The sequence below is a fragment of the Calidris pugnax genome, unplaced genomic scaffold (assembly GCF_001431845.1).
Source record: "Calidris pugnax isolate Ruff unplaced genomic scaffold, ASM143184v1 scaffold161, whole genome shotgun sequence".
Classification (NCBI taxonomy): Eukaryota; Metazoa; Chordata; class Aves; order Charadriiformes; family Scolopacidae; genus Calidris; species Calidris pugnax.
The window spans coordinates 1230966-1248264 of NW_015090955.1; the positions used below are offsets into that span (position 1 = coordinate 1230966).

The 17299-nt window shown below is 53.7% G+C and overlaps 3 protein-coding genes across 6 annotated transcripts in view; 1 reads left to right on the forward strand and 2 right to left on the reverse strand.

The window, feature by feature from the left end:
* Window positions 1–638: 638 nt before the first annotated feature.
* Window positions 639–7231, reverse strand: PQLC2 (PQ loop repeat containing 2). Its single transcript, XM_014952077.1, has 8 exons — window positions 6761–7231; window positions 6330–6510; window positions 5449–5578; window positions 4740–4827; window positions 3113–3267; window positions 2768–2860; window positions 1994–2179; window positions 639–1315 (listed from the first exon to the last, which is right to left on the reverse strand). Exons 2-8 carry the CDS (start codon window positions 6497–6499, stop codon window positions 1217–1219), a joined length of 921 nt encoding a protein of 306 aa, XP_014807563.1. The 5' UTR covers window positions 6500–6510; window positions 6761–7231; the 3' UTR covers window positions 639–1216.
* Window positions 7232–7354: 123 nt separating this feature from the next.
* AKR7A2 (aldo-keto reductase family 7, member A2) lies at window positions 7355–12679 on the forward strand. Of its 3 annotated transcripts, none has more exons than XM_014952074.1 (8): window positions 7355–7563; window positions 8403–8590; window positions 9135–9239; window positions 10156–10252; window positions 10356–10455; window positions 10774–10903; window positions 11719–11835; window positions 12272–12679. In XM_014952074.1, exons 1-8 carry the CDS (start codon window positions 7362–7364, stop codon window positions 12314–12316), a joined length of 984 nt encoding a protein of 327 aa, XP_014807560.1. In that variant the 5' UTR covers window positions 7355–7361; the 3' UTR covers window positions 12317–12679. The 3 variants fall into 3 exon arrangements, with proteins under 3 accessions (XP_014807560.1, XP_014807561.1, XP_014807562.1); XM_014952075.1 differs by having other exon boundaries at window positions 11719–11823; window positions 12260–12679; XM_014952076.1 differs by lacking the exon at window positions 11719–11835 and having other exon boundaries at window positions 12155–12679.
* Window positions 12680–12990: 311 nt separating this feature from the next.
* MRTO4 (MRT4 homolog, ribosome maturation factor) overlaps window positions 12991–17299 on the reverse strand; it is an 8516-nt gene continuing 4207 nt past the window's right edge. Inside the window, exons 1-8 of one of the 2 annotated variants that reach the window (XM_014952079.1) lie at window positions 17264–17291; window positions 17110–17168; window positions 16936–17039; window positions 16760–16841; window positions 16304–16371; window positions 14967–15118; window positions 14451–14527; window positions 12991–13320 (exon numbers count right to left, since the gene is read on the reverse strand). In XM_014952079.1, coding sequence (XP_014807565.1) covers window positions 13168–13320; window positions 14451–14527; window positions 14967–15118; window positions 16304–16371; window positions 16760–16841; window positions 16936–17039; window positions 17110–17168; window positions 17264–17291 — 723 coding nt within the window. In that variant the 3' untranslated portion in view covers window positions 12991–13167. Of the gene's footprint in view, window positions 13321–14450; window positions 14528–14966; window positions 15119–16303; window positions 16372–16759; window positions 16842–16935; window positions 17040–17109; window positions 17169–17263; window positions 17292–17299 lie in introns of those variants that run through there. The other variant, XM_014952078.1, reaches the window with a different exon arrangement.

Genomic DNA, 17299 nt, shown 5'->3' on the forward strand with positions numbered 1-17299 from the left:
GTGCTGGGAGGTCTGGTTTAGTGATGGTGTTGCTTTTTGTTTGTTGTGCGGGTGTCTATTTTTGTCAGTTAGGTTGATGGTTGGACAAGATGATCTTTAAGGTCCCTTCCAACCTAGAAGATTCTGTGATTCTGTGAAAGGAGCTGGAGAGGGAGAAAAGGGGGGCAAAAAGAAGAGCTAAGAGGGAGTGCAGGAGAAGGAAAGGTCTTTTTTTGCAGGGCCTACAAGCTTTGGTGGATTTTCCTCTTGCTCCTTCCCAGCAGAAATGGCTCAGCCCATGGGCTGGAGGCAGCTCCTCTCCTCGGGAGCCACGGCTCTTCCCAAACCAGGGCAGCTTCCAGCCCTCCGTGCTGGTGTGCAGGACCTCGGGGGGTGGGAGGGGGGGTGGGAAATTAATCAGTGTCGGGGATAAACTCATCAAGTTGGGGGATAAATTCATCAAGGAGAGAGGGCAGGACCAAAAAGCAGAGGAGGGGCAGCCCCTCAGAGAGCGATGGGGCCACTTCCCCACCAAATCCATGCAGATAAAATGAAGATGAAGCAAAAAAAATGAAAAAGGGGGAGAAATGGGGACTAACGAGGCACGTTAAGGAAGAAGAGATGCCAGATAAACCCCCAAAATAACACCAAAGGAGGCAGGCGGGGAAAGGGCTTGTTTTATAGAGGTGTGAGCTGTGCTAATTAAAATAAGGACGTGTGGACTCAAAACACTTTGGTTCTGCTGCTCCCTCCTTCTGAGCTGGTCCCAGCCCCTGCTGTGTCTTCCAGAGAGAGCTCATGTCTTCCAGAGGGAGCTCGGTGCAGGAGATGGGGGACCCATGGAGGTGAGTTGGTGGCAGGTGGGTCATCTCTGTCCCCTCCCCACAGCCCCTCAGGCTCTTCCCATCTTTTCCAGCACCAGGGAAGCTCCAGCTCGTCTCCAAGAGATGGGAGGTAAAGCAGAAGTGACCGAGCTCAGCTTTGGGGCGTAAAAGCAGCGAAGGGCGACCTTTTGAGGTATCAAATAATTAATTCCCTGTTTATCCCGATAGTGTCATTGGTATCCAAGAGGCAGGAGGTCTCTCAGCAGCAGCCTCTGCCCTAGCAGCAGCACGTGGCACCCGCTGGCTCCTCTTCTCCCCAAGAGCCACCAGGGTGGAGGGACTGGTTTTTCCAGCATTAAGGCCACCTTTCTCCTCTGCATTGTCCTCTTCTCGCCGCGGGGCAGGTCCCTCTGTCAGCTCTCCAGGTTGTCACCTCGCTGGCCCAGAAGAGCGTCCCTCTCCTCGTGGGTACTGGCTCTTCCTTTCCGATAAGCAAGGAACTGGAAGGAGATCTGAGGAGAGGTTAAGGCTCCTGACTCAAGCCAGGGTGGATCTACGCGACGCGTTGGGTCTCACCACCCCCAAAAAATGGGCTGTTTGTGCCAGGAGAGGTGGAAACCGGACAAGGAACGATGCAAACAAGGGGCTGAAGCATTCAGCTGGTGGTTGCAACACCCTCAATTACTCACCGGCACGCGGTGGAGCAACAACAACTCAAAACAACCATGGAGCAGCATCAAACCACCCGCTCCCTGCCGAGCCTCTCCGGTGGGAGAGGATGGAAATGGATCACAGAATCACAGAATCTTAGTGGTTGGAAGGGACCTCAGATCATCGAGTCCAACCACAAAAAAAAAACCCAACTTCAGACCATTTCCTCTGGTCTTGTCGTTCGTCCTTTGGGAGAAGAGGCCAACACCTGCCTCTCTACAACCTCCTTTCAGGTAGTTGTAGAGGGCAATGAGGTCTCCCCTCAGCCTCCTCTTCTCCAAACTCAACATGCCCAGTTCCCTCAGCCTCTCCTCATAGGACTTGTTCTCCAGACCCCTCCCCAGCTTGGTGGCTCTCCTCTGGACACGCTCCAGCACTTCAATGTCTTTCCTGTAGTGAGGGGCCCAAAACTGAACACAGTACTCGAGGTGAGGCCTCACCAGTGCTGAGTACAGAGGCATCCCGGATGGAAAGGATACAACCACGTCGAGGGAGAGGACGCCCAGGCTGCCCACCAACCAGGGCAGGTGGTGCAGGACGTAGTCACCTTCGCCTTGTCCCGGCTCCGGGTTCTTCAGGAGGACGCTGAGGCCGTAGAGCAAGTTCCCCAACATCACCAGGGCAAAGAGGGAGTAGGAGACCCCGACGGTGGATTTCCTCTTGTACTGGAAGAAGAGGGCCCAGAGAGAGGAGCTGGGGTGCAGCTCTCCGACATCTCACTGGGAAGTACTATTAATCACCCTCCCACCAAAAAAAAAAGAAAAAAAAAGAGAATAAAAAAGGTGGTGACTCAGCACCAAGAGCCTTTTAGTTCCCCTTTTGCTTGTAAATAAAGATAAAATGAAAGCCCCCACCCTCAAAATAGGGGTGTGTTAAAAAAGAGTGAATCAGGTTTGGAGGGAAAATACAGACAAAAAGTCCCTTATGAAATGATCTGAGATGGGGACCCAGGACCTCGGAGCAAAGAGAAGGAAGCTGATGCCACGGCCCCTCTTGGATCTGAAATCTCAGGACCCCAGGGGGTCCCCAGGCCCGGGCTCTTCCCCCCTCTGCCCCCCAACTTATAAAGAGTGAATCAGGTTTGGAGGGGAAATACAGAAAAAAGTCCCTTATGAAATGATCCGAGATGGGGACCCGGGACCTGGGAGCAAAGAGGAGGAAGCTGATGCCACGGCCCATCTTGGATCTGAAATCTCAGGACCCCGGGGGGGTCCCCAGGCCCGGGCTCCCTCCCCCTCTGCCCCCCCACTCACGTTGGTGTAGATCTGGGGGAGGCGGGAGCAGAGGTACAGCACCGAGGAGACGGAGCCGATGGTGAAGCCAACGATCTCGCTCCTGCTGAAGGGCTGCAAGGCAAAGTCGGGGGGAGAGGAGGGGGGGGGACAAGCAGCCCCCCATATTTTCAGAGAGACACTTCCCACCCACAGCACAGCGAGACGACAGCGGGGCCAAACCCCAACCTTTCATTTCCCCATCTTTCCCTTGTCCCCACCCCGAGCGCCCAGAGGGACGGTGCTGACCCACACCCACACCCCATGGGGCAGTTTTTCTCCTCTCCCCCCAACCCCCCGGGTGTAGGAAACCCCCCTCCTCCTCACCTTCGGCCCCAGGTGGTCCCCACCAGCAGAGAGCAGAGACCTCCCTTTGAACCTTGCTGGCTCCTTCACCGTGGCATCACCCCTGCCCAGGAGGGAGAGGGTCGACAGCGTCCCCAGGGAGAGGAAGGCGAAGGCTGCGTTGATGGGGGCAGCAACTGTGGGGAATCAAGCAGAGGGTGGTTACCCCCATCACCCCCCTATAGATGCCAGGACCCCCCCCCGGGTACAGGAACCTTCAAGCTCTCCCTTATATCTCAGCAATAGCTGCTGCCGCCAGCATCTTATCTGGGAGAGATAGAGGCAATTTGTAAGTTATCGGGGAGGAAACCACTCCTATCTCCTGCTATCTCAGCAGATCAAAAGCTTTGGGTCTCTTTGGGTTTAGGGCTCTTAAAAATCATCCCTCACCGTCTAAAAGCTTGTCACCAACTTGCAACGTTCAAATCCCTGCCAGACCAAGCCCTGCTCCGACAGCAAGACTGGTGGGATATTCTGTAAACAAGCTCCCCAGCATTAACCAAACTGCATCATCCACGGGCCAAACATCAATTGGCTGAATAAATTCAAACGGCTTTAGTAAAGTTAAATAATTTTCAGGATGTAGTTCACAGGAAGCCGTGACGCTAAAAAGTGGATTTTTTTTCTCTTGCTGTTTAAGCCCTGCAAGAACTGCTCGGGTTCCCTTTTCGCTCCGTTGGAACAGGGAGGAACTTCTCCGTCGCCTCTGACTCGCACACGGAGCCCTGACCCCAAAACAGGAGGAAAAACTTCCCCCCTTCCCTTATGGGGCCGGCCTGAGAGTCACGAGATCTGGCTGCACTTTCCAGCTCCAAGGTGCAATCACCCGTAGCTGGGGGGAAGTCATTTCTTTCTATAACCAAGGCACCTCCCAGGAGGTTTGTTTTCACCCCCGACGCTGCCCGTGGTGGTTTTGTGGGGCTTTCAGCTGGGAAAGAGTTAATTTCCTCTCCAGCCATTGCTGTGAGAGCAATGGCAATAACACCCATTGTTTTTAGTTGTCGATCCATGGTATTTACATTATTCAAGGACTTTTTTTCAGCTTCCTGAAGAAGCACAGACAGAAGGATGGAGAGGCCAAGGGACTATTCCATACCATAGCCTTCACGGTCAGTATAGAAACGGGGGTTGGCTGCTGGGGGGGGGGAAACCCACAATCACTGCTCGGGATTCAATTCACTGGGCAGTAAGAGTGACCCGTGTCATCATCATTATTATTACTTTTCTGTTATTGTTCCATCTAAACTGTCTTTATCTCAACCCAGGAGGTTATTTTCCTCCTTTTTTCCCTTCTTGGGGTGGGGGGAAAGGAAGGGGAGTGAGCAGCCCCATGGTTCTAGTTGGGGTTAAACCCCAACAGGGGGATTTTCAGAAGCCCTAGACATGGCCAGTGGGTATTTGCTTGCTGTGGCTTCCGTGGGCGCTCAGGTTATCCCAGAGAAAAAGCCCAGAATGGAATTGGAGGCATCTAAAAGCTGCATTGATGCCTCTGTGAAGCATCTCTGCCCCAGCAGGTCTCCCCCCAGGGATGGTTTCCCCTCCCGGCTCCGCATCTGGGGACGAGCCAGTGCCCAGGGGAGCAGAACCCCTCCAAAAAACCCCAACTCACCTCCTCGGCCCCGGTTCTTCACTTTGTAGTAGCCGTAGAGCGAGAGCATCACCAGGTCTGCCAGCACGTAATAAATGGCTGTGTAAACCTGAGGGAGGAAGGACGGGTCAGTTCCAGGTTCCAGCTGGTGGCTGGGATGAGCCAGTGTCCCAGGACATGGCATCCCTGGGGAGAAGGGAGCATCCCAGGGCAGGGAGAAGGAAAAGAGCATCCCTGTGTCGGGGAGAAGGGAGGGAGCATCCCTGGAGGAGGATAAGGAAAGGAGCATCCCCTGGGGGAAAGGAAGGAAGGGAGCATCCCCACACTGGGGAGAAGGGAGCATCTCCAGGGGATGAGAAAGGAGGGAGCATCCCCTGGAAGGGAAGGAGAAGGGATGGAGCATCCCTGGGGGGAAAAAGGGAGGGAGCATCCCCTGGAAGGGAGGGAGAAGGGAGGGAGCATCCCTGGGGGGAAAAAGGGAGCATCCCTGGGGGGAAAAAGGGAGCATCCCTGGGGGGAAAAAAGGAAGGAGAAGGGAGGGAGCATCCCTGGGAGGGGGGAAGGAAGGAAGGAAGGGAGCATCCCCAGAGGGAGTAGAAGGGAGAAGGGAGCAGCCTCTGGAGGTTTTGGGAGAGAAGGGAGCATCCCATCTCCATCCCCACCCCATCCCCATCCCAGCCCTGGAGCTGGGGGTGCTGCAGAGCTGCCCCAGCCCCCCGTGGGTCGGTACCTGCAGCGGCAACTGATCGGCCAGGAAGGACCCGATGAGGTTCAGGAGGTCTCCTCCCAGCCATCCCAGCAGGAAATAGATGGAGAGAGCTCGGTCCATGATGCCTGTTTTACAGGCCTGGTAAAACTGCCTGCAGAGAGAGAGGGGGGGGGGGGGGGGGGGGGGAGGCCCACCCCCAACCCCCCCCCCCTGCCTGGGACCCCCCCCAGCTTTCCCTGCTGCTCCCACCAGGACCATTCCCCAATTCCCACCTGCCCAAAGCACCGGTGGGAGGGGAGGAAAAGCAAAGATTTCCTCTGGAAAGCCACATCCCACCCCCACAAAGGGGGCTCCCCGAAAAGTCCTGTGACTCCCACTCCCCCCCCCGGGTGCTCACAGCACCCCACGGGGGCTCAATCCATCCCTCGTGTTAGGGCAGAAAACAGCGAGGGGGGGGAAGAACCAGTTGCAAAAAACACCTCTCTAGTTACAAAATAATATATGATATCATTATTATTATTATCTTGGTCATGATATGCCGAGATTGAGTGTCACCCCCCACGTCACCCCCCGTGTCCCCCTCCTTTCCAGGGCTGTGCCCAGCACTTCCAGGAAGCCCAGGGCTGTGGAAATATTTCCCCCCCACGCCTGACCCCCATCGCAGTTGCTGTACGTGGGTCATTACAAGTTGCCAAACCCCATAATAACAATATAATAATAAACAAGGCTTTGGGGCTCCTCCCTCTCCTTTTAAACCCTGATTTTTTTCCCCAAGCCCATATTTTTGCCGGGCAGGTTTAATAATCCAGGCAAATTGGGTTTGGAATGTTGATTTTTAAGAGTGAGCAGAGGGAAGGGAGGGTGGGTGGTTTTTTTGGGATGGGGGGGGAAGGGAAACTCACGGGAAAGAGGCGGCGGCGAAGCAGAAGATGGAAACCAGTCCCAGGGTGATACTGGTGAAGTCCCAGGCGTCCTGGGCACATTCGTTGAAGATCTCCATCACCCACTGGGAGCCGTTGGGACACAAGGAGACATTCCCGGGTGGGAGACCCCCCCAGCGCCCGGCACCCATGGCCCCCGGAGCTGTGGAAAAACACAATAACCCGGGGAAATAATCAATAACCCCACGGAAAAATACACCTGCCTCAGGAACACCCTCCCGGCTCCCCCGGCCGCCTAAAAAAACCCCACTCGTTATTGGTTAATTCACCTTTTCTGGCCTTAATTTCGCCTCCGGTGGGATGACCCCACCAGGAATGCTGTCAGCCCGGAGGATTTGGTCCCAAAAAAAGAAATCAAAGCCCCTCAGTGCGTCCCTACGCTCAGGACTTACCTCCTCCCAGCGCCGCTTTGGAAATGGGCTTGATTTTTCTGCTTTTTGGGGAAACTTGGGGAGTTTTGGGTTGGTTTTGTTGTTGTTAGTTTTTTCTTCCTTCTTGTTATTTTTGTCGGCTTTCTTCAACTCCCTCGCTTCTTCAGAAACTCCCCGGCCGGGTTTCCTCAGCGAACCTGCTGCTTCTCCAGAAACTTGCTGGTTTTTTTTTTTTTTTTTCAGAAGCTTGCTGTTTTTCACCCAAATCCGCTGCTTTTTGGGGAAGTCGCTGGGCTTTTTTTCCGCACAAACTTGCTGCTCGGAGGGTAAATTCCTGTGGGGTTTTGCTTTTTTTGTTGTTGTTGTTTTTCAAATCCTGTTGCTTTTTCAGAACCTCGCTGCTTTTCCCCAAACCTCCTTTATTGGGGGGAAAGTTGCTCTTTTTTGGGGCGCAAAGCTCCCGGCTTCGGGGCGAGGTGCGCGGATGGAGCCGGTGATGCCGCAGTGCGCACGCGCGGAGGGATCTCGCCTCCTCCTCCTCCGCCCCGCCTCCCCGGTGGGCGGGGCGGGTGCTCTCCCCGCGGTCCGCTCCGCGCGCGCGTGCGCAGTGTGAGGGGCGGCCATGGCGGCGGCGGGGGGAGCGCGGCCCGGGGTGGTGCTGGGGGCCATGGAGATGGGACGGCGGGTCGGGCCCGAGGCCAGCGCCGGGCTGCTCCGCGCCTTCCTCCAGCGCGGCTACCGCCTCCTCGACACCGCTTATATGTACGCGGGAGGAGAGTCCGAACGCATCCTGGGCACGCTACTGGCCGGCGCCGCCGGGCCCGGTACGGTCGGGGCTGAGGGGCGGTGGGGCTGGGGAAGGGGGCGGTCTGTGGGGAGAGGGGGTCTTCTCTGCCCGGCTGACACCATCCCTGAGGAGAAGGGCATTCCTCTGCACCATTCCCTGAGGAGAAGGGTCTTCCCTGCCAGGCTGACACCATCCCTGAGGAGAAGGCCATTCCTCTGCACCCATTCCCCTGCACCCATTCCCTGAGGAGAAGGGTATTCCCTGTTTGGCTGACACCATTCCTGAGGAGAAGGGCTTTCCTCTGCACCCATTCCCTGAGGAGAAGGATCTTCCCAGGCAGACTGACACCATTCCTGAGGAAAAGGGCTTTACCCCAGGCCTATTCCCTGAGAAGGGTCTTCCCAGGCAGACTGACACCATTCCTGAGGAAAGGGGCATTCTTCTGTAGCCATTCCCTGAGGAGAAGGGTCTGTCCTGCCGGGCTGACACCGTCCCTGAGGAGAAGGGCTTTACCCCAGGCCTATTCTCTGAGGAGATGGGTCTTCCCTGCGAGGCTGACGCTGTCCCTGAGGAGAAGAGTATTCCCCTGGGCCTGTTCATTGAGGAGATGGGCTTTTCTCTGCCAGACTGATACCCTCCCCAAGGGGAAGGGACCCCCCTGCTAGTTCTGACCTGTGGGCCTTGAGAAGGGCTTCCCTCTCTAGGGCAGACCTGCAGTCCCTAAGGGGAAGGGCATCCCCTGCTAGGCTGACATGGTTCACGAGGAGAAGGGCCTTCCCTGAAACACCATGAGCAATGCTTGCATTGTGCCCCTTCTCCCCATTCCCTTCCTGAAGGTGGAAGCGTCCCTGCTCATCCTTCCTTCCTCTCTGCCAGTGGAAGTTGCCACCAAGGCCAACCCCTGGGATGGGAAGACACTGAAGCCCGAGAGCGTGCGGTCGCAGCTGGACACGTCCCTGGAGAGGCTGAAGAGGACGAGCGTGGAGCTCTTCTACCTCCACGCTCCTGACCACGGGACCCCGGTGGAGGAGACCCTGCGTGCCTGCAATGAGCTGCACAAAGAAGTAAAGTGGGAAGTCCAAGCCTGGACCATCTCTCTTGATTCCTTCCCTCTCCCCACCTTTTTTTTTTAAACCAGGGCTACTGCTCGTGCCCTTCTGCAGCATTGGGAAGAGGGGACACATGACCAGGGCAGAGCTAAACGATGTTGTGTGTTCACATGGTGCACTTTGTTCTCCAAAGCTCTTGGAAACCTGAGAACATCTGAACTTTGCTTTCAGCCTCGTTAACTGACTAGGTTAAGATTAGTGCTGGGAAGGGGTGAAGAAGAATTCCTGAATTGCATTAATTTAGTGCTGCTGTTTACATTAGAAGCTGTGAATTCAGAATGAACAGAAAGCAGGAGATATTTTTGTCAGGTCTTACAATTCACAGTCACCTAGAAGAGATGAACAGGGATGAGGAAAGAACTCTGGAATAAAATACAGCGACTGTCCTTTTCACCGTTTGCATCTTGCACTAAATACAAATGCAACTGAATAACATTTTTTAAAAAAAACCTGGAACTGAATACCCTTTGAAATTGAAAACCCTTTTATTTCTCTGCAGGGAAAGTTTAAAGAACTCGGTCTATCAAACTACGCCGCTTGGGAGGTGGCAGAAATCTGCACCATCTGCAAATACAACAACTGGGTGATGCCAACAGTGTACCAGGTGAGGGATGGGGGCTTGTTGTGGTCTTTTGGGGAGGCTGAGATGGATCAAGCTGAAAGAACACGGGGGTTCAGACCAGAACAGCACAGGAATGGTTGTGTGTGTGTGTGTGTGTGTCCTTACAGCAATGGGCAGTCACCGTGGGGTAGGGTCTGGGAGCCCCCAGTCTCAGACCAGTCCCCCTGCTGTGTGCCAGACACAAACACAGAACAGGAAGCTGATGCAGTTTGTCTGGGAAGTCTTTTCAGGACACACATGATTAGAAAACTGAGTGAGATCACCTCAGAAAAAGCTGAGTGTGCGTTTTTTTGCTTGAGTCAGTGACTCCCTTCATGTGGAACTTAAAAGTTTTTGCATTGCTTGCAGTCCTTGAGAAAGCCTGTTCCTAAGCAGATAAGAACCTTGTGTGACCTGAAGCCACTCTTCTGGATAAGAGTATTGTCAGGGACGGGTGGGGAAAAGGCTGTTCCAGGTGCTCGTGACCGCTGTCGTGAGCTGGCGTTGGGAATTTCACTGAATTTCACTGAATTTTGGCTGTTGTGAGCTGGCGTTGGGAGTTTCACTGAATTTCACTGAATTTTAGAGTTGGAAGGGACCATAGAGATCATCCAGTCCAACCCCCCTGCTGAAGCAGGATTGCCCAGAGCTTGTCAGAGCATGTTACTCAGGAGCATCCAGGCGGGTCTTGAAGATCTCCAGAGAAGGGGACTCCACAACCTCCCTGGGCAGCCTGTTCCAGGGCTCTGCCACCCTCACCGTGAAGAAGTTTTTTCTCATATTTGAGTGGAACCTCTTCTGTTCCAACTTGTGCCCGTTGCCCCTCGTCCTCTCACTGGGAACCACTGAAAAGAGTCTGGCTCCCTCCTCCTTCAACCCTCCCTTGAGATGAGTTGTGTGTCTCCCTCTCCTTCTGCAGGGTATGTACAACGCGACCACTCGCCAGGTGGAAACCGAGCTGTTCCCCTGCCTGAGGTACTACGGGCTGCGCTTCTACGCCTACAACCCCCTGGCAGGTATGGGGAGGGGGAGGGCAAGGCTTTGAGGCAAAAAACATGCCAAAAAGGGGGCTGTAGAAGAGCCAGCCCATCCCTAAATGTTGCTGCTGCCCCTTTGCAGGAGGGCTGCTGACTGGCAAGTACAAGTACGAGGACAAAGACACACGCCAGCCCACCGGAAGGTTTTTTGGCAATGACTGGGCTCAAGCCTACAGGGACAGGTAGGTTTTGAGCTGATGGAAGAGCAGGGAGATGCATCAGGCGTGGCTCCAGAGGAACCCCCAGGCTAATAATCAGCTGAGAGGAAGCAGAATTGACTGAAAGCCCATGCAGTGATTACTCCTGCACACGTGGTTGGGGCCGTGGCTCGTGACTGAGCTTTGCAGAGTGGTTTTTAGGCTCGGCTTCCTCCTGGCTCGTCCTCAGAGGCTACAAAAATTGTGTGAGGCTTCCTGAAAGCCTTTCATCCTTGCTCGGAATATAGATGTACCCTTCACTAGAGGTCCTGAAGGCAGTAAGAACAATTTCTCTTCTTGCAGGTACTGGAAAAAGCACAATTTTGAAGGAATCGCCATAGTAGAAAAAGCTCTGAAAGATGCTTATGGTTCCAACGCCCCGAGCCTGACCTCTGCTGCCTTGCGCTGGCTGTACAATCACTCCAAGCTGCAGGTGAGAGCTCCACGTGGCTGTAGCCCAGCAGCTGTTGCGGCACACAGATGGGGAAACACCTGCATACAAACAGTTCTCTCTTAATCTGCACATCCCGTGGCCTTCCAAAGTGACTACTGCTGTATGGCCTCTGCTTGCCAGGCGGTAGGAGCGAGTCAGCTCTGCGTTTTCCAGTGTCCTGCGTTCACAGGATTGGAAAAAGTGGAATATTTTAAGTGCTGGGGGAAATATTTTAATTACCAGGGTCTTGATTTCCCACCCAGACAGCTCCCCTGTGAGGACATGACTTTGCTTTTCATTGGACTAGGAAATTAATGGTTGTATTTAAGCGCTGGGGGAAATATTTTAATTACCAGGGTCTTGGTTTCCCACCCAGACAGCTTCCCTGCGAGGACATGACTTTGCTTTTCATTGGACTAGGAAATTAATGGTTGTATTCCCCATGTCCCCAAAATGTTATTCATAGAATCATAGAATCATTGAGGTTGGAAGAGACCCTTGGGATCATCGAGTCCAACCATCTCCCCTACTCTACAAATCTCCCCAAAATGGTCTTGTAGCCCTTATATTCCCAACCTCCCCAAAATGTCCCCATAGACCCTTGTATAGTAAGATTTGGCAGCTTTTGAGGAGTCAGCGCGACTTGGAGCTGTTCTGGCCTCGAGAACAGAACTTCATGGTGTCAGTTGTCTAAACATCCAGAAGTTACTGGATGTTACTCACCAGAAGGAAAGGTTTAAAGTTTAGCCTGTAGTGGCCTGGGAGGTGAAGGAGGTTTCTTTGGGGGTCAGCAATTCCTCTTATTACATTTCCAGGGTTCTCTTGGAGACATGGTGATCATCGGGATGTCCAGTTTGGAGCAGCTGGAGCAGAACCTTGACTACAGCCAAGAGGGTCCCCTGCTCCCGCCCGTCGTGGAGGCGTTCGATCAGGCCTGCCCCAGCTCCCTCAGCTGCTCTTCATATGATTTGTTGTATATTTGTCATATGATTGTAGCCCTTATATTCCCAACCTCCCCAAAATGTCCCCATAGACCCTTGTATAGTAAGATTTGGCAGCTTTTGAGGAGTCAGCGCGACTTGGAGCTGTTCTGGCCTCGAGAACAGAACTTCATGGTGTCAGTTGTCTAAACATCCAGAAGTTACTGGATGTTACTCACCAGAAGGAAAGGTTTAAAGTTTAGCCTGTAGTGGCCTGGGAGGTGAAGGAGGTTTCTTTGGGGGTCAGCAATTCCTCTTATTACATTTCCAGGGTTCTCTTGGAGACATGGTGATCATCGGGATGTCCAGTTTGGAGCAGCTGGAGCAGAACCTTGACTACAGCCAAGAGGGTCCCCTGCTCCCGCCCGTCGTGGAGGCGTTCGATCAGGCCTGGAACCTGAGTGCGCACGACTGCCCCAACTATTTCCGCTAGACACCAGGGTAGGGACGAGAAAGCGGGTGTTGAGGGGGTGGATAATGGAGCACAAACCTCTCGAAGCTTGGGAGAAGCACTTCCCCACCCTGCCCCTTCGATCGACGTGTAAATGGGTTGAGATTTTCCCCCTGAATTAATGAAGCTTTGTAGGATCCGCTACCGCTGTCAGCGCTTGGCGCGTTGGGCGATGCCTTATTCTTCCTCCCCTCGTGGACCTCCGGCTCCAAAGAGCAAACACTACCATTTCCAGGTGCAATTAATTGGGAAAATGGACACATAACTGGATGAAGGCCCCAGTTCTGCTTTAATACAAAATCTTAAATAATTACGTACAAGAATAAAACCCTTTTCTAACACAGACCCTATCTCTCAACTGTAGCTACAAACTGGCTGGCACCTTCTTATCAGCGTTCTATGATTTTTGAGCATAATAACTGATTCTGAAACTTTTAGCGCACCTTCTTATCAGCGCTCTATGATTTTTGAGCATAATAACTGATTCTGAAACTTTTAGCAGAAATAAGAAGAAAGCCTCAGTGTTTTCCCCAGCATCAGGTGTGCCACGTGTAAGCTGCATTAATTACACTTCGGGGCTTTATGCTTAGTTTTCATGTTGGAGGTGGCATTTCCTCAGATCCCAGAACCAGTAACAGGAAGCAGCGACAACCACCTGAAGTTTTATATATAGATTTATATAAAAAAACCCCCATAATTAGGTCATATTTATGAATAACATGTTTTAGCTGATAGTCTTTGTCCTCCGGGTGCAAACAGGGAAGGGAAACCTCCCCCTCTTTTGTCTCTAAAACAGAGTAGAGCTGTTTAGTGTCCAAGCACAGGGACTGCTGCTAGTCCTCGTTGCTGTCATCGTCGTCCTCCTCTTCTTCCTCCTCCTCCTCCTCCGCTGTGTCTCCCACAAGTTTCTGGAAGTCTCCCGTCTCAGAATTCCACAGAAATTTGATGGTGACTTTAAATTCTGCCATCTCGTAGCCGAAGAGTTTCTAGGAAAAGGACACAAATCTGTCATTCCTGCACCACTGTCTCTGTGGCCAGCCTGGAAAAACCACACTGAATATCGCGTCCAGGTGGGAACAACAGCAAAGCAGGAGCAAAAATAATTGCTGCAGGGTTTTAGCACTTTTAGTGTAAGGATGTTTGCTGCATCCCACTGACCCACACCCAGAAGTTCTGCTCATCCATGAGCTCAAACCCTTCAGCCAAATTAAGCCAAACAGTTAATTATTTTGCATCAGGGGAAATAGGGCTGTTTTGCCATCCAGCATGACCTGGACAGGCTGGAGAGCTGGGCAGAGAGGAACCTCATGAGGTTCAACAAGGGCAAGTGTATGGTCCTGCACCTGGGGAGGAAGAACCCCAGGCACCAGTAGAGGTTAGGGGTGGAGCTGCTGGAAAGGACTTCTGAGGAGAAGGATCTGGGGGTCCTGGTGGACAGTAAACTCTCCAGGAGCCAGCAATGTGCCCTTGTGGCCAAGAGGCCAATGGGATCCTGGGCTGCGTAGGGAAGAGTGTGGCCAGGAGGTGGAGGGAGGTCATTCTCCCCCTCTGCTCTGCACTGGGGAGGCCACAACTGGAATCCTGTGTCCAGTTCTGGGCTCCCCAGTTCAAGAGGGACAGGGAACTGCTGGAGAGAGTCCAGCGAAGGGCAACAGAGATGATGGAGGGATTGGAGCATCTCCCTGATGAGGAAAGGCTGAGAGAGCTGGGGCTCTTGAGCCTGGAGAAGAGAAGGCTGAGGGGAGACCTTATTAATGCTGACAAGTGTCTAAAGGGTGGGTTGAAGGAGGATGGAGCCTGACTCTTTCCAGTGGTTCCCAGTGACAGGACGAGGGATAATGGGCACAAGCTGGACCATGGGAAGTTCCACTCCAATGTGAGGAAGAACTTGTTTGGGGTGAGGGTGGCAGAGCCCTGGCAGAGGCTGCCCAGGGAGGGTGTGGAGTCCCCTTCTCTGGAGATCTTCAAGCCCCACCTGGATGCTCCTGAGTGATGTGCTCTGGGCAGCCCTGCTTTGGCAGGGAGTTGGACTGGATGATCTCTAGAGGGTCCCTTCCAACTCCAACAATTCTGTGGTTCCATGAAATAGGGGCTTGTGTGTGACACCATTACTCACCAGGACACGGGCTTGTTCTGGGGTGAGAACGTCCCCTTCTTTGCAGACTTCATAATCTGAGAGTAGGGTCACCACTCCTGTGGGAACAGAACAGGCTCACAAATACGGGATAAACCCCCCAAAAGGCAGGGTGCAGAGGTACAGCTCTCCCAAACACCGCCCGTGGGAGCTTATGCCTTGCCACGGAAATATGGGTACGGCCCAAAGAAGCTGGGTGAGATCAAGTCTAAAAGATCCCCACATCTGGTATCTGAACAGGACGCCAACGCACCAGGCCAAGCTGAGTTGTTTTGACTGAAAAAAGACGGTATTTTGTAGAAAGCTGGTTGTTTCACTCATCTTTTGACATCAGTTTGAGAGAATGGTGCAAGAATATAATGAGTTCTAACACTAACTGAACAAGTTGTCCATCAGGTCTCCAAAACTAAGTTCTACTTGATTATTTAATGTTCTCCTTAAAGACTCTTGTCTGCACAGATGAAGATTGAAGGTTACCTTCTTGGCCGCTTCACGTACCTTTCTTTAACGCCGTTGGCAATCCCAGCTGCCGTAACTGAGGCTCCATGGAGTGGGGGAACTGCTCCAAGGGCCCCGTGTCCAGGCTCACCCCGTAGGTCGCCTTGTTCCCTGCGCGGGCAAAGTCCACCTCTTTGAATTTGGAGAACCACCTGCGAGGGGAACAAGGAGGGCTTTGGCTGCGGAGGGAACATCCCTTGGCTGAGACGGGGATTACGGCACAGCCTGCCCTGACTTCTGTGGGGAAACACCTCCTGAGCATCACTGCTTGAAGGGAAACGTCAGCAAGTGGAGTGGTTGAGTGGAAAGTTGATGGTTGGACTGGATGGTCTTCAAAGTCATAGAATCATAGAATGGTTTGGGTTGGAAGGGACCTTAAAGATCATCCAGTTCCAACCCCCTGCCCTGGGCAGGGACACCTCCCACCACACCAGGTTGCTCCAAGCCCCCTCCAACCTGGCCTTGAACCCCTCCAGGGATGGGGCAGCCACAGCTTCTCTGGGCAACCTGGGCCAGGCTCTCCCCACCCTCACACCAAAGAAGTTCTGCCTGAGATCTCATCCAAATCTCCCCTCTTCCAATTTAAAACCGTTCCCCCTTGTCCTGTCGCTGCACTCCCTGACAAAGAGTCCCTCCCCAGCTCTCCTGTAGCCCCTTCAGATACTGGAAGGGGCTCTAAGGTCTCCCCGGAGCCTTCTCTTCTCCAGGCTGAACAACCCCAGCTCTCTCAGCCTGTCCTCACAGCAGAGGGGCTCCAGCCCTCTCATCATCTTCATGGCCCTGCGCTGGACCCGTTCCCCCAGATCCCCATCCTTCCCATGTTGAGGACTCCAGAGCTGGACACAGAGCTCCAGGTGGGGTGTCATGAGTGCAGAGTAAAGGGGTACAATCACCTCCCATGACCTGCTGGCCACACTTCTCTTGATGCAGCCCAGGATGGGGTTGGCTTTCTGGGCTGCCAGTGCAGGTCCCTTCCAACCTAGACAATTCTATGATTCCACAAAAAAAAAAGGCTGCTCAACATTTCATAGAATCGTTAGGGTTGGGAGAGACCCTTAAGATTGAGTCCAACCGTTAGCCCAGCCCTGCCAAGTCTCCACTGACCCGTGTCCCTCAGCACCAGCTCTACTCATCTTTTAAATACCTCCAGGGATGGTGACTCCACCACTGCCCTGGGCAGCCTCTTCCAAATGCTGGACAAACCCTTTCAGTGAAGAGACTTTTTCCCAATCTCCAATCTGAACCTCCCCAGCACAACTTGAGGCCGTTTCCTCTTGTCCCATCACCCGTTCCCTGGGAGAAGAGACCCACCACGGCGGTGACAGACGCCTACTTACTCATCCACCTCCTCTCTGGTGCGGTTGGTGAAGAGGAGACCGACTTCACCTCGCAGGTGTTTGCTGACCTGAAAGAAAGAAGCCATGGGTGGGACTTGGGATGCACCTCCTGGGGTTCAGAGCTTTTGTGTCACAGAATCACAGAATCTTCTAGGTTGGAAGGGACCTTAAAGATCATCTTGTCCAACCCTCAACCTCACTTTGACAAAAATAAACACCCACACAACAAACAAGAAGCATGACCATCACTAAACCCTATCTCCCAGCACTACATCAACCCGTCTTTTGAACACCTCCAGGGATGGGGCCTCAACCACCTCCCTGGGCAGCCCATTCCAATGGCTGAGAACCCTTTCATGGATCCAGTTTAAAAAAACAGTGGAAAAGTGATGTGAGGAAGCTCTATTGTCCCTCAAGGTTTTATTCCATGAAGATTAAGGACACACATTCCCCTACCTTGTGCAGATTCTCCTTGTACTCGCTGCTCGGCTCCCGTCCCAGTGCCACCATCATGACTTTGTTCTTCCCAAAGAAGATCCTGAGGAGGAAGAGGAGAAGGAGGAAGAGGAGATGGCGACTCTCTGCTTCGGGGGGCACTCAACCCTCTGCCACGCCAGCCCCCACCGCCTCACCTGCTGTGCTTCCAGGCGTTCCTCACGTCCTTCAGCTTGTTGTTCCTCATGTTGGCGACGGAGAAGACGAAGATGTACTTGTAGGTGTCCACGCATCGCCGCAGCTGGAAGGACAGCGGTTAGAGGGGGGAACGGGGACCGCCGCGGGGCCTGCCCGGGCCGGGCCGCACTCACCTCAGTGATCAGCGCCTGCTTGGCCTCCAACCCCTTCCTGGGCGTCCGCGTCAGGGAAACTGCGGGGAGCGGAGAGGAGAGGCGGCGTTAAGGCGGGGATGGGCGCCGGGGGAAGGGAAGGGGAGGGAGACAGGGCTCGGGGCGCTGGGCTCACCCTTGCGGTCCCGCTTGGACTTCGGCATGGCGCCGC

Excerpts from the sequence above, each read along its gene's own strand:
- PQLC2 (XM_014952077.1), bottom strand. The coding sequence starts at position 6,499 with ATGGGTGCCGGGCGCTGGGGGGGTCTCCCACCCGGGAATGTCTCCTTG. Across the intron at positions 2,180-2,767 it reads TCCCCCAGATCTACACCAAC|TACAAGAGGAAATCCACCGT; the intron begins GTGAGTGGGGGG and ends CTCTTCTTCCAG. Across the intron at positions 1,316-1,993 it reads TCCTCTCCCTCGACGTGGTT|ATCTCCTTCCAGTTCCTTGC; the intron begins GTATCCTTTCCA and ends ACCTCTCCTCAG.
- AKR7A2 (XM_014952074.1), top strand. The coding sequence starts at position 7,362 with ATGGCGGCGGCGGGGGGAGCGCGGCCCGGGGTGGTGCTGGGGGCCATG. Across the intron at positions 9,240-10,155 it reads TGATGCCAACAGTGTACCAG|GGTATGTACAACGCGACCAC; the intron begins GTGAGGGATGGG and ends CTCCTTCTGCAG. Across the intron at positions 10,904-11,718 it reads ACAATCACTCCAAGCTGCAG|GGTTCTCTTGGAGACATGGT; the intron begins GTGAGAGCTCCA and ends TTACATTTCCAG.